At 42.7% G+C, this 15,681-nt stretch overlaps 1 protein-coding gene across 2 annotated transcripts in view; it reads left to right on the forward strand.

Annotated features, from left to right (window-relative positions):
- Positions 1 to 15,681, forward strand: part of SLC36A3 (solute carrier family 36 member 3) — a 43,424-nt gene that overhangs the window by 15,540 nt on the left and 12,203 nt on the right. For both annotated transcript variants that reach the window (XM_021077076.1, XM_021077075.1), the window contains exon 4: positions 10,428 to 10,523. In XM_021077076.1, coding sequence (XP_020932735.1) covers positions 10,428 to 10,523 — 96 coding nt within the window. The remainder of the gene's footprint in view (positions 1 to 10,427; positions 10,524 to 15,681) is intronic.

A 15,681-nucleotide genomic window follows, 5' to 3' on the forward strand; every position in this document is an offset into this window, starting at 1 on the left:
TGGCCTCTCTCAGTGAGTTAAGGATCAGGTGTTGCTGTGAGCTGTAGTGTAGGTCACAGACAGCGTGGATCCTGTGTTGCTGTGGCTGTGGCGTAGGCTGGCAGCTGTAGCTCCGATGTGACCCCTAGCCTAGGAACTTGCATATGCCATGAGTGTGGCCTGAAAAAGCACACAAAAATCCCAGCTTGAAACTCCTAGGTCCAGGCCCAACTCTGCTGCTAACTAGCTGGGCAATTTTGCCAAGCTCCTGCACCATCTGAGCTCAAATATCCACGTGTAGAAAGATCAAATTGATAAAAGATGCAGACATGCTCTACATACTGCTGTGCATACGCCAGATACATCCTTCTTTTCCTCTTAACCTCCCCACCCCCAACCTCCCTGAACTCTAGTACACACACCTTATGAGGCAAATTTGTTCCAAGTAAACCATTTATTGGACAATTTAGTAACAGTGAATAAATAGTTAGCAATGGGATGACTAATTCACAGTGACTTAAATCCCTAGTAAAGCATACATACAATCCTCAATGTCTGAATGTTCAAAATTTCAATATAGGAGTTCCCTTCGTGGCTCAGTGCTTAACGAAGCTGTCTAGGATCCAGGAGGATACAGGTCCATCCCTGGCCTCACTCAGGGGGTTAAGGATCTGGGGTTGCCATGAGCTATGGTGTAGGTTGTAGATGCGGCTGGGATCCTGCACTGCTGTGGCTGTAGGGTAGGCCAGCAGCTGTATTTCTGATTCGACCCCAAGCCTGGGAACTTCCATATGCCCCAGGTGCAGCCCTAAAAAGAAAACAAAACCAAAACCAAAAAACTTCAATGCAAAACAAAATTCCAGAAAGAAAAGACAAATGTAGTGAAAACGAACAGTGCTGAGAGTTTCATGTTTACACGCCAGCAGTTCATGGTGAATCCACAGTTCCTTTCAGCCAACAGCCAGGTGGCTTTCTTTCCTCAGAGCTCAGCTGCTCCCATGGCAGGCAAATCCAAATATGTCCTCATATGTGTACAGAAAGTCCTCATGAGTCAAAGGAGGGTTGTTAAACGAAGCTCCTTTTAATGTCAAAATTATCGTAGTCCAAAGAGTTGTATCTGGAGTATATATCAGTCACACCTAACTTGTGCAGTACTTTCCAGCTCACAAAACATGCTATGAAGAACATATCCATTCAGCAATTAAATTTATTGCACAATTACATTGGGCCAGGTATGTAACAAGAGCTTTGTAAGCCTTCTTTTATTTTTATAGAGTACAATTCTTTTTATTGGTACAGTCAAATTTTATGGCAGGCACTATTCTTCGTATTTACAGATGAGTAAACTGAGGCTTAAGAGTTAAATGCCTTGCTCAAGGTCACAGCTACGAAGTGGCAGAGCCAGTATTCCAAGACCAGTCTGACTCTACCCCTTAACCTACCTGCAAATCTTTTTCTTCCCTCAAGCCTGCTGGGACCATCCTATTACCATATAGGCTTCTCTTATCTATGTTATTTATGGCAGCCTTTCCCTGATTTTTGGTTTTGTTTGTTTGTTTGTTTTTGTTTTTTTAATTTATTTATTTTTTTTATTTTCCCACTGTACAGCAAGGGGATCAAGTTATCCTTACATGTATACATTACAATTACAGTTTTTCCCCCACCCTTTCTTCTGCTGCAACATGAGTATCTAGACATAGTTCTCAATGCTATTCAGCAGGATCTCCTTGTAAATCTATTCTAAGTTGTGTCTGATAAGCCCAAGCTCCTGATCCCTCCCACTCCCTCCCCCTCCCATCAGGCAACCACAAGTCTCTTCTCCAAGTCCATGATTTTCTTTTCTGAGGAGATGTTCATTTGTGCTGAATATTAGATTCCAGTTATAAGTGATATCATATGGTATTTGTCTTTGTCTTTCTGGCTCATTTCACTCAGCATGAGATTCTCTAGTTCCATCCATGTTGCTGCAAATGGCATTATGTCATCCTTTTTTATGGCTGAGTAGTATTCCATTGTGTATATATACCACCTCTTCTGAATCCAATCATCTTTCGATGGACATTTGGGTTCTTTCCATGTCCTGGCTATTGTGAATAGTGCTGCAATGAACATGAGAGTGCATGTGTCTCTTTTAAGTAGAGTTTTGTCCGGATAGATGCCCAAGAGTGGGATTGCAGGGTCATATGGAAGTTCTATGTATAGATTTCTAAGGTATCTCCAAACTGTTCTCCATAGTGACTGTACCAGTTTACATTCCCACCAGCAGTGCAGGAGGGTTCCCTTTTCTCCACAGCCCCTCCAGCACTTGTTGTTTGTGGATTTATTAATGATGGCCATTCTGACTGGTGTGAGGTGGTATCTCATGGTAGTTTTGATTTGCATTTCTCTTATAATCAACGATGTTGAGCATTTTTTCATGTGTTTGTTGGCCATCTGTATATCTTCTTTGGAGAAATGTCTATTCAGGTCTTTTGCCCATTTTTCCATTGATTGATTGGTGTTTTTGCTGTTGAGTTGTATAAGTTGCTTATATATTCTAGAGATTAAGCCCTTGTCGGTTGCATCATTTGAAACTATTTTCTCCCATTCTGTAAGTTGTCTTTTTGTTTTCTTTTTGGTTTCCTTTGCTGTGCAAAAGCTTTTCAGTTTGATGAGGTCCCATGGGTTTATTTTTGCTCTTGAAGTCTGGGAGGGTTATGCCTCCTGCTTGGTTTTTGTTTCTCAGGATTGCTTTGGCGATTCTGGGTCTTTTGTTGTTCCATATAAGTGTTTGGATTGTTTGTTCTAGTTCTGCGAAAAATGTCATGGGTAATTTGATAGGGATTGCATTGACTCTGTAGATTGCTTTGGGTAGTATGGCCATTTTTACAATATTGATTTTCCCAATCCAGGAACATGGAATATCTTTCCATTTCTTTACATCTTCTTTGATTTCTTTGATGAAAGTTTTATACTTCTTGGCATATAGGTCCTTTACCTCTTTGGTCAGGTGTATTCCGAGGTATTTGATTTTGTGAGGTGCAATTTTAAAAGGTATCGTATTTTTGTATTCCTTTTCTAATGTTTCATTGCTGGTATACAGAAATGCCACTGACTTCTGAATGTTAATCTTATATCCTTCTACTTTGCTGAATTTATTAATCAGTTCAAGTAGTTTTGGGGTTGAGTCCTTAGGGTTTTCTATGTATAGTATCATGTCATCTGCATAGTTTTATCTCTTCTCTTTGGGGTTGAGTCCTTAGGGTTTTCTATGTATAGTATCATGTCATCTGCACAGTTTTATCTCTTCTCTTCCTATATGAATGCCTTTTATTTCTTTTGTTTGTCCAATTGCTGTGGCTAAGACTTCCAAAACTATGTTGAAGAGCAGTGGTGAGAGTGGGCATCCCTGTCTTGTTCCAGATTTGAGTGAGAAGGCTTTCAGTTTTTCCCCATTGAGGATTATATTTGCTGTGGGTTTATCATAAATGGCTTTGATTATATTCAGGAATGTTCCCTCTATACCCACTTTGGCGAGGGTCTTGATCATGAATGGATGTTGGACTTTGTCAAATGCTTTTTCTGCATCTATTGAGATGATCATATGATTTTTGACTTTTCTTTTGTTAATGTGGTGTATGATGTTGATTGATTTGCATATGTCGAACCATCCTTGTGAACCTGGGATGAACCCACCCTGGTCATGGTGTATAATTTTTTTGGTATGTTGTTGGATTCGGTTGGCTAAGATTTTGTTGAGAATTTTTGCATCTATATTCATCAATGATATTGGGCGATAGTTTTCTTTTTTGGTGGTATCTCTGTCTGGTTTTGGAATGAGGGTGATGGTGGCCTCATAGAATGTCTTTGGGAGTATTCCTTCTTCTTCAACCTTTTGAAAGAGTTTAAGGAGGATGGGCACCAATTCCTCTTTATATGTTTGATAGAATTTGCCTGTGAAGCCATCTGGTCCTGGACTTTTATTTGTAGGGAGTGTTTTTATGACATTTTCAATTTCATTTCTAGTGATCAGTCTGTTCAGTTGGTCTGTTTCTGCTTGATTCAGTTTTGGCAGGCTGTAAGATTCTAGAAAATTGTCCATTTGTTCCAGATTGTCAAACTTGTTGCCAAATAGTTGTCCATAGTATTCTCTTATGGTTTTTTGTATTTCTGCTGTATCCGTTGTGATTTCTCCTTTTTCATTTATAATTTTGCTTATTTCGGTTCTTTCTCTCCTCTTTTTAGTGAGTCTGGCCAGGGGTTTGTCAATTTTGTTTACCTTTTCAAAGAACCAGCTCTTGGTTTTATTAATTTTCTCTATTGTTTTTTGAATCTCTATTTTATTGATTTCTTCTTTGATCTTTATAATTTCCTTCCTTCTGCTGACTTTAGGTCTTTTTTGTTCTTTTTCTAATTCATTTAGGTGGAGGGTTAAGTTGTCAATTTGGGATCTTTCTTCTTTTTTGAGAAAGGCCTGTATTGCTATAAATTTCCCTCTGAGCACTGCTTTCGCAGCATCCCATAGATTTTGAGAGGTTGTGTCTTCATTATCATTTGTTTCAAGGTCGTTTTTAATTTCCTTCTTGATTTCCTCATTGACCCATTGGTTTTTTAGTAGCATGTTGTTTAGTCTCCATGTAGTAGGTTTTTTCTCTTTCCTTTTCCCATGGTTGATTTCTAATTTCATGGCATTGTGGTCAGAGAAGGTACTTGAGATAATTTCTATGCTCCTAAATTTATGGAGGTTAGCTTTGTGTCCCAATATGTGGTCGATTCTTGAGAATGTTCCATGAGCATTTGAGAAGAATGTGTATTCTGATTTTTTTGGATGTAGTGTCCTGAAGATATCAATGAAGTCTAACTTTTCTATTGTTTCCTTTAGGATCTCTCTTGCTTTATTGGTTTTCTGTCTAGAGGATCTGTCCATTGATGTGAGGGGCGTATTAAAGTCTCCTACTGTGATTGTATTCTCATCAATGTCTCCCTTTATGTCTGTTAATATTTGTTGTATGTATCTGGGTGCTCCTATATTTGGGGCATATATGTTGACGATAGTAACATCCTCTCCTTGGATGGATCCCTTAATCATTAAGTAGTGTCCTTCTTTGTCTTTCTTTGTGTCTTTTATTTTAAAGTCTATTTTGTCTGATATGAGTGTTGCAACTCCCACTTTTCTGTCATGTCTATTGGCGTGAAATATTTTTCCCCACCCTTTCACGTTCAATCTATATGTATCCTTTGTCCTAAGGTGAGTTTCTTGTAGGCAGCATATTGAAGGTTTTTGCCTTTTTATCCACTCAGCCACTCTGTGTCTTTTGATTGGGACATTCAGTCTGTTGACATTTAAGGTGATAATTGATAGATGATTATTTATTGCCATTTTGAACCTCGTGTTCCAGTTGATTCTATGGTTCTCCGTTCTTCCTTTCTGTTTTTTTGGTTGGATGGTCCCCTGTTATTATCTGCTTGAGTGGTTTTTTTTTTTTTTTTTTTTTTCATTTTTTGCAAATGCAATATTTGGTTTTGGCTTGTGGTTGCCCTGTTTTTTAAGTATGCTAACCCCTTTCTATAATTGTGTGTTTTAGCCTGATGGTCCTGTAGGTTCAAACGCTTCATTACTATATTAAAATTAAGAAGAGAAACATACAAACAAACAAAAAGGGTCTATTTATTTCCTAACATCCCTTGCCCACATTTTATGATTTTGACGACTCTTTTTTTTTTTCCTTTTTAATTTTATTTTGTTTGAAGCATGTTCATGATTAAATCTGTATGCTGGCTTATTTGAGTGACTGCTCTCTGATTGTGGTTTCCTCAGTCCTAGTTCTTCCTCTTCTTTTTTTTTTATTTTTTCTTCCCTTTCCTTCCTTTCTTTTTGGTTTAGAGAAGCCCTTTCAGTATTTCTTTTAGCCTGGGTTTTGTGTTGCTGTATTTTTGTTTGTTGGAAAAAAAATTTATTTCCCCTTCTATTTTAAATGATATTCTTGCTGGATAGAGTATTCTAGGTTGCATATTTTTTCCTTTTAGCACTTTAAATATCTCTTGCCATTCCCTCCTGGCCTGTAGTGTTTCTGTAGAGAAATCAGCTGATATTCTTATGGGGGTTCCCTTGTAGGTAACATTCTGGTTTTCTCTTGCTGCCTTTAGGATCCTCTCTTTATCACTAACTTTTGCCATTTTTATTATGATGTGTCTTGGTGTGGGTCTATTTGGGTTCAATTTGTTTGGGGCCCTCTGTGCTTCCTGTATCTTGAACCCAGTATCCTTTAGATTTGGGAAGTTTCCAGCGATAATTTCTTCAAATATATTTTCCATTCCCTTATCTTTTTCTACTCCTTCTGGAATCCCTATTATGCGTAGATTGGCCCGCTTTATATTATCCCATAGGTCTCTTATATTGCTTTCCTGTTTTTTGATTTGGTTTTCCATCTGCTGACTTGATTGGTTGATTTCCATTATTCTATCTTCCATATCACTGATTCGTTCTTCTGCATTATTCATTCTGGTTTTTACTGCCCTTAGTTCAGTTTGTATCTCTGCAAATGAATGTTCTAGTTTTTCTTGGCTCCTCCTTATATTTTCTAGTTCCTTTCTGAGGGTATCTGCATTACTGTTCATATCTTCTCTTAATTCCTTCAGTATTTTCACTATTTCTCTCTTTTTTTTTTTTTTTTTTTTTTTTTTTTTTTTTTTTTTTTTTTTTTTTTGTCTTTTTGCTATTTCTTGGGCCGCTCCTGCGGCATATGGAGGTTCCCAGGCTAGGGGTCTAATTGGAGCTGTAGCCACCGGCCTACGCCAGAGCCACAGCAACGCAGGATCCGAGCCGCGTCTGCAACCTACACCACAGCTCATGGCAATGCCAGATCGTTAACCCACTGAGCAGGGGTAGGGACCGAACCCGCAACCTCATGGTTCCTAGTCGGATTCGTTAACCACTGCGCCACGACGGGAACTCCCTCTATTTCTCTTTTGAACTCCGGATCTGTCAGACTGCAGAGATCTGTTTCATTGTTGACTGTTTTGGGTGAGTTCTCCTGTTGGTTTGGCTGGGGGTGGTTTCTCAGCTTCTTCATCTTGCTTGTTATTTTCTTTTTCCTGAGGGAGTTGTACTCTACGTGACTGGGCAGTGTTTGCCTTTTCACTGCCGTGGAATGTTTCCTGAGGGCTGGCGTTGTTGGTCAGTCTTTTTTGAGGCAGTGCGGCTTTTCTGGAGTGTTGATGGGGCTAACAGGGTCTCTTTGAAGCAAAGGAGGACTTCCTGAGGGCAGACAGGACTGGGAGGTCCACACCACGATGGTAGCAGATTTCACTCGGTCAGGCAGAGCTTGCTCTGGTGTTTTTAGGCTGTGGGTTCTTGCAAGGGGTTGGCGATGTTGGGAAGCTGTTCCTCAGTAGTGCAGCATCCCCTGAGGGCTGGAGCAGCTATCTGGGCTGCTGCGAAGCCAGGAGGCTCCTCCCCAGGGCAGCCTGACTCAGAAAGACCGTCCGAGAATTAGGCAGATCTTTTCACGGCCCGGCCAGGCTTGTTGTAGCTTTTCTGGGCTGCAGGGGGTCCTGCCTGGAGCTGGCAGTCTTATGCAGCTGATCTGTGAGAGCTCAGCACCCCCTGGGGGCTTGGGTAGCTAGCTGGACCACTGCCAACCCAAGAGGCTCCTCCCCAGGGCAGCCCGACTCAGAAAGACTGTCCGAGAATTAGGCAGATCCTTTCACGGCCCGGCCAGGCTTGTTGCAGCTTTTCTAGGCTGCAGGGGGTCCTGCCAGGAGCTGGCAGTCCTGTGCAGCTGATCCGCAAAAGCTCGGCCCCCCCTGAGGGCTTGGGAAGCTAGCTGGGCCACTGCCAACCCAAGAGGCTCCTCCCCAGGGCAGCCCAACTCAGAAAGACTGTCCGAGAATTAGGCAGATCTTTTCAAGGCCTGGCTAGGCTTGATCTAGCTTTTCTGGACTGCAGGCCTTTTCTCGGGAGCTGGTGCTGTTTGGTGCTGCTCTGCGGGGGTGTAGCCCCTCCAAAGGGCAAGCAGGCCTGTGCAGGGACAGCCCCTGCGGTGGTAGACTTCAGGCAATTGTTGAGACCAACCCTCCAGGATGGCAGGCAGCCCCAGGTCTGGCAAGTGTGTAGGGGGTGGCAGGGGTGGGGGGAGGGGATGCACTAGGAAGCACAGCTTTCTGCTAGCTAGCGGGCCTGTAAGCTTGCTGTGGCATGGGGAGTATTCTATGGGGACCCACCCCTTCTTCCCTCCCCTCCCCAGCATGGGCGCAGACCAGGCTCTTCTCCCGGGTTCCCTCTGATGTGGCTTTCCACTCCCCTGCCCCTAGAGTATTGCTCCCTTCCCCTGCGACAGCTTTGCTTTCTAGTCTCCCAGGCAGTCTCTGCCCCGTCAAACTTGACAGACCAGTTTCTAGACCTCCCAAGCAGTCTCCGCTCCTCCCCGCCCCCCAGCCCTTTCCTGGGGACTAACCTCCGGAGCCGAGGTCTCGGTGCCCAGCCCCCACCCAGGCGTCTCAATTTTTGGTGACTGTGCCCATAGTTTAGATGGTCCGTTCAGTTCTCAATCTACTTTTCAGAACTCCAACTTACTACTGCACTCTTCTCTGCATCTGGAGATTCCTCTGGTTCATTTGATCTTTCCCCTGAGTAGGTGACTTTCGAGGGTGCAGGATCCCTTTCTCCTCTGCAGTTCCCTTTCGGGAGCGCCCGTCCTGCTCAGATTCACCTTCTGTCACTCTCCTCTTTTCTCTTGTTTTGCCTAGTAATGTCACGAACTTTTTGCCATTATTGGAGTTTAGGTTCTTCTGCAAGTGATTGGTTGCTGTTCTGTGCAAGTCATTTATCCTGTAGATGTGGTTTTTTTTGTTGTGTTTGTGGAAGAGGGTGAGCGTGTCCCCCTACTCTTCCACCATCTTTACCAGACCCGGCTGATTTTTGTTTTTAATGACTTGTTTTTCCTTTTTTTCTGACATGGAAGTTATAGATTCATGGCCTAAGAGCTGACAGTGGCTTTCAGATATATTTGGGGGGACTTCTACAGTGTCGGGGCTTTTGTTTTTAGCCAATGCTTCAAAAACCTGGAAATTCCACTTAAAAAAAATTTACACCTTCTTGCCAGTTAGACACTCTGACATCTCTGAGGCTTCATTCCTTCATCATTCAGATGGAGTCACATCCTGATCAACCCCTTTTGGAACCAGACATGTACCAGAGGCTTGGCCGCCCTCTCCGCTCTTCCCTATTCTGCCTCATACCCAGGCCCTTCTCACCATGTATCTGAGTCCTGCCTGGTCCGCATTGCTTTTGAATTTGCAATTCTCAAACCTGCCAGTCCTATGCAATGTGACCTCATTTGTATTTCAAGTGCCAAGCACAATGGGTAATAATAAAAACAGAAGCATCATGCCCTGTTCCCAGTGCATCACCATGTCCATCTCTCACTGTCTCCCTCCCAAAACCCAGACTGAAGCCCAGAAGTATAGAGACTTGCTCAAAATCTCCCAGCCATATGAGGGGCATGTTTGGGATTTATACCCTGGTGTCCTGACAAGTATGGGGCCCTTTCCCTCTCCCAACTACTCCCCTTAGTTATGCAATTAATGCCAGGGATCTGGGACGTGGGCAGTTTGCTCCCACTTGCCCTGTCGACAGCCCTCAGCAAGGCCTTCCCCTCCTCAAGGAAGGGCCACCCAGGGAAAAGGGACAGGCTGGAACTTGGGTGCAACATCCTACAGGGATACTGAGCAGGAGCCTAAACATCCCCTCTGCACAGAATCTGGCAAGCATCTCAAATGTTCCAACACCCTTAGCAAGAGAATATAAGTCCAGAAAAACCAGAATTACTGACTTGGTCATACTTGTACCGCTCCCCAGCCCTCTCCTTCCTCCTCTCCCCAACCAGGTGTGCCCACCTCACAGCTTCCATATCCACTCTGTCCTTGTTTGCAGACCTAATCAATTCATAGCTACTATTTACCAAAATAATAATAATATCAATTAAATATTAGTGTTTAAAAAGATAACTACAGGAGTTCCCATTGTGGCTCAGCGGATTAAGAACCCGACTAGTATCTATGAGGATGCAGGTTAGCTCCCTGGCCTCGCTCAGTGGGTTAAAGGAACCAGCATTGCCTCGAGCTGTGGAGTATGTCGAAGGTGAGGCTTGGATCTGGCGTTGCTGTGGCTGTGGTGTAGACCAGCAGCTGCAGCTCCAATTTGATCCCTAGCCTGGAAACCCCCTTATGCTATGGGTGTGGCCCTGAAAAGACCAAAGGGGGGAAAAAATACAACTAAAAACAAAAAAGAGGCAGAATTCTGAAGATTTTAAAAGTATACCATTATAAAATATCTCAGTAATACCGTTGCTAAGCAGTTACCAGAATACTCCATGGTTACACACAAATGTATAACAATTACTCACTTCAGGAGTAAATTGTGCTTAAAAATGACATCTTAAGTTATGCATTGCTGGTTTTTTCCTTAGGCTGCAGAAAACTTTTGTGAACTATGGAGAAGCCATGATGTATGGCCTCGAAACCTGCCCAAACGCCTGGCTGAGGACCCACTCGGTGTGGGGAAGGTAATAGTCATACATGCCACAGTAGTAGGAACAACAACAATCATAATCCTCATCTGTTCTTCCTTTATTTCTAGTTACACAAGTTTTAAGCGAATGTGTTCTTACTGCAAACTATCGAACAATAGAATCTCCTCTCATAGCTCCACCCCCATCCCACGCTTCATCCAAGAACCAGTTGGTGATAGCTAGTCAATAAATATGCCTCTAGATCTTTTCTCTGCATGTACAAGGTATCTGTGTGCAAGTAGAAATAGACATATTTTGTATTCTCTTGTATATCAGTTGGAATGGTTTTTTTGGAACTTTGTGCCTTCAAACATCTAACAAAATGTCTCTAATTTCTTTCACGTTGGGACATAGAGATTGACCTCCTTATTTTGTCTGGGTTTTGTTTTTGTTTTTGTTTTTGCTTTTTTAGGGCCGCACCCATGGCATATGGAAGTTCCCAGGCTAGGGGTCAAATCAGAGCTACAGCTGACGGCCTACACCACAGCCACAGCAATGTCCAATCCTTAACCCACTGAGCAAGGCCAGGATTTGAACCCACATCCTCATGGATACTAGTTGGGTTCATTAACCACTGAACCACGAAGGGAACTCCCGATCACATTATTTTGTAAGGCTTATAATGTTCCCCAATACAGATGGATCCTAAGATTTAATGTAATCCTTCCCCAAGTGGTGAACATTTAGGTTGCTCCCTTGCTGGATAAAAGGTCTGTGGTATACAAAACGTTCTTCTATGTCTGACTGCCTCTGATCTTTTCAATGACCTTGTGAGGCAGGTGGGTCTTTATTGGGTGGAAATACAGTGACCAAGGCTCCCAGGGACAGAATGACATGTTCAAGGTCATAGACAGAGCTAGTGGTGCAGCAGTTTCAACCAAGCACTAACACATTGGCCTTTCCCAGCAGAGCCCTCAGGGGGTGGTGAGTCAGCCCCTCACCTGACAAGATCCCTCCTGCAACTCCTCTCTTGGGAATGTCAGTAGGTCACCGATCTCCAGATTAGGAGTCACTCCGATCATCAGACAGGCAAGGCATGGGCAGTAGTAATGGAGATCTCACAGTTATCCATCCCTTCTCACCAAGATTTGTCAGCTTCTCACGAAACCCTGAAAAAAACTTTCGGGCAGGAAGGGTCCTTGGAGATCACTATACCCATATTTATTTAAATGGAGGAAAATTAAAACCAGATAAGGCTGCTCAAGTTTACCCAGGGGGTTAACAGCAGAGCAAGGACTGACATCAGAACATTCAGCTCTCATCCACTACACAGTGCCATTTCTCTGGAGGCCCAACAACTGAGAAAGATTTGGGAAACTATTTTATAAACCAAGGATTTGTAAGTTTTAGTACATTAGGAGATACTCGAGTAGTTTGATTAAAAACTATCTATCCCTTGGGAGTTGCTGATGTGGTTCAGTGGTAATGAATCCGACTAGTATCCATGAAGATGGGGGTCAATCCCTGGCCTTACTTAGTGGGTTAAGGATCCAACATTGCCATGAGCTGTGGTGTAGGTCACAGACATGGCTCGGATCTGGCGTTGCTGTGGTGTAGGCCAGCAGCTGCAGCTCCGATTCAACCCTTAGGCTGGGAACCTCCATATGCTGCAGATGTGGTCCTAAAAAGCAAAAAACAAACAAACAAAATAACCAAAAACTCTCTATTCATGTAAGCAGTGATCATCACTGGATATTCATTGTGAAAGATCATTGGAAAACTATAAAGAAAGAATACACTCACATCACCTGACCCCATGTACTCAGCGTCTCATGTTTAGACACGAGACAACCAAACATGATGTGTCTCATAATGGGATATGTTAGGGATTACAGAGCACTGCCTCTGAAATGTCCTTTCCAGAAAGATAAACAGAAAACCTTAATCTTATCAAACCACTAGATCTAATATCAGTTTATAGGAAACACAGGGGATAGAAGAACAAGATAAATGACATTATGAATTCATCTACTGAATCTAGAAAGTGGAACCATACTACGGGATAGTTTTTTGCTATCTTCAATACCAGCTAAAAAAATTAAAGTTGCAAAGGAAAAAAATAAACAAAGCAGTTTAAATAGCAGTTTAAAAAACTTGAGACTGAATAACAAAATGCAATAAATAGACTTAACAGACCAACTGTAAAACAGACATTTTTGAAACAATTGGAAAAATCTTTAATATAGATGGAATTTTTTTTATCTTTTTGTCTTTTGGGGGCCGCAGCCTCAGTGTATGGAGGTTCCCAGGCTAGGGGTCTAATCAGAGCTGTAGCCGACAGCCTAACACCACAGCCAAAGCAACGCGGGATCCGAGCTGCATCTGTAACCTACACCACAGCTCACAGCAATGTAGGATCCTTAACCCACTGAGCGAGGCCAGGGATCAAACCCGCATTGTCGTGGATGCTAGTTGGGTTCATTAACTGCTGAGCCATGATGGGAATGCCAATATAGATGGAATATTAAATGATGTAAGTAATTATCATTAGTTTTCTAAGGGTTGATAATGGTATAATGGTTATATTTAAATTCTTGTCCATTAGAGCTGCATGTTGAATTATGTACAGGTGGAATGAATTTAGGTCCCTAGTTTGCTTCAGATACCCCAACAAAATAAGCATGTTTTTAGTGGCAGTGAAAGACTAGGTGGAAGAGGATTGGCAAAAAGTTAGTTGTTGAAGCATGAGCACACGAGGAGTCACTGAATTATTGTCATTCTTTCATGCCTGTCTGAAATTTTCCACTGTAAAGTCAAAAAACATCTCTGTTCTGAAGTCTCACATGACACTGCCAAGCTTCTGACTCAATAGGCTGATGTGAGAGCCAGGAGTCTATATACTTACCATAAATGCCAGATGATTCTGATGCAATGGTTACTACAAAACCAATCTTAAAAAATATGAGTCTAAACATTAGAACTGAAGTAGAGGGACATATTTATGTTCTCTTAAAAAAAATGCATCTCCAAATTCAGGACAATTTAAGAATAAAGATAACAATGGAGTATAATATAATAAGGAATAATTAATATGAATTTATTGTTTGGTTTTTTTGGTCTTTGTCTTTTTAGGGCTGCACCCACGGCATATGGAGATTCCCAGACTAGGGGTCAAATCAGAGCTGTAGCCGCCAGCCTACACCACAGCCACAGCAACTCCAGATCCCGGTGCATGTCTGCGACCTACACCATTGCTCATGGCAACACCAGATCCTTAGCCCACTGAGTGAGGCCAGGGATCGAACCTGCATGGATACTAGTCAGATTTATTTCCACCGAGCCACGCCGAGAACTCCTAATTAATATGAACTTATTGTGATGAAAAATAAGAAGGAAGAATATATCTTAAATGCTAGCTAATAAACTAAGATTAAATGAGAGAACTAGAAAATCACCACCTCGCAACCACCAATGAAATAATTGATTGAGGCAAGGATCACCAGTGAATGTTAAAATCCTTGGTTTAAAAAGGATGGGATATTCATGCCATCTCCAAGTTTAACCCCCAGGTTACAAAGCAGGAAAGGTACCCCTCCCCTGGGGAAGGGATAGCAGTCACCCTCACGGTGGAACCACAGGGCACTCTGGCCTCCCAGCATCATGAAACGGAAGTACCAAGTATCACCTCTGTGGTGTGCCTGCCTAAGGTGCTTATCTGAACCATGAGGAAACAGATGAGTCCATGTGTGGGACATTCTACAGGACAAATGCCCTAGACTCTTCCCAAAAAGCCAATATTGTAGAAAACCAAAAATGTAGATGTCTACAGGATGCTCCAACTGAAAAAAGACTCAAGACATATAGCTAAATGCCTGTAAAAACCTTAATTAGAACCTGAACAGAGTTCCTGTTGTGGCTCAGTGGTTAACGAATCCGACTAGGAACAATGAGGTTGCAGGTTTAATCCCTGGCCTCCCTCAGTAGGTTAAGGATCCGGTGTTGCCGTGAGGTGTGATGTAGGTCACAGACACGGATCTGGCATTGCTGTGGCTGTGGGACAGGCCAGTGGCTACAGTTCTGATTAGACCCCTAGCCTGGGAACCTCCATATGCCCCGGGTGTGGCCCTAAAAAGACAAAAGGAAAAAAAAAATCCTTAACTTTGGAGTTCCCATCGTGGCTCAGTGGTTAACGAACCTGACTAGGAACCATGAGGTTGAGGGTTCGATCCCTGGCCTCGCTCAGTGGGTTAAGGATCCAGCGTTGCTGTGAGCTGTGGTGTAGGTCGAAGACATGGCTCCTATCCTGCGTTGCAGTGGCTGTAGGCTGGCAGCTGTTGGCTCCGATTAGACCCCTAGCCTGGGAACCTCCATATGCCGTGGGCGCAGCCCTAGAAAAGACAAAAAAAAAAAAAAAAAAAAAAAAAGAACCTGAACCAGAAAAACAAAAACAAAACTAAAAAACAGCTATAGGAGTTCCCTGGTTGCCTAGGGGTTAAGGATCCGGCCTTGTCACTGCTGTGGCTCAGGTCACTGCTGTGACGGGCGTGGGTTCAGTCCTGATCTGGGAACTTCTGCATGCCATGGGTGAGGCCAAAAAAAAAGAACCCAAACAAACAACTATAAAAGATATTTTGGAGAGAATTGCATTATTTAAAATGTAGGCTATATATTTGAGGATATTGAAGTTGATTTTATGGGTATCATAGTCCTAAAAGAGGTATGCTATGGTATTTAGGGTTGATGTGTTATAAAACCTGCAATTAATTTTCGCATAGTATAGTCCTGAAAAAATGCACACGCTTGGGTCTGTATGGAAGAACACATTTATCCGTCCACACATAATGCAGTTAAGACTGAAAGCTAAAAACCAGTGTATCTAGTTAAGGGGTGAAAGAATGTTAGGTATATTAGTCTTTCAACTTTTTCTGTGGACTTGAATTTTTTTTTTAAATTAAAAAATGGGGGAGTTCCTATTGTGGCTCATGAGTTAAGAACTCAACTAGTATCCCTGAGGATGCAGGTTTGATCCCTGGCCTCCATCAGTGGGTTAAGGATCCGTTGTTGGCGCAAGCTGCAGTGGGTCAAAGACACAGCTCAGATCCTGTGTTGCTGTGGCTGTGGCATAGGCCAGCAGCTGCATCTCTGATTCTACCACTAGCCTGGGAACTTCCATATGCTGCAGGTGCTGCCCTAAAAAGGAGAAAAAAAAAAA

The sequence above is a fragment of the Sus scrofa genome, chromosome 16 (genome assembly GCF_000003025.6).
Source record: "Sus scrofa isolate TJ Tabasco breed Duroc chromosome 16, Sscrofa11.1, whole genome shotgun sequence".
Lineage (NCBI taxonomy): Eukaryota > Metazoa > Chordata > Mammalia > Artiodactyla > Suidae > Sus > Sus scrofa.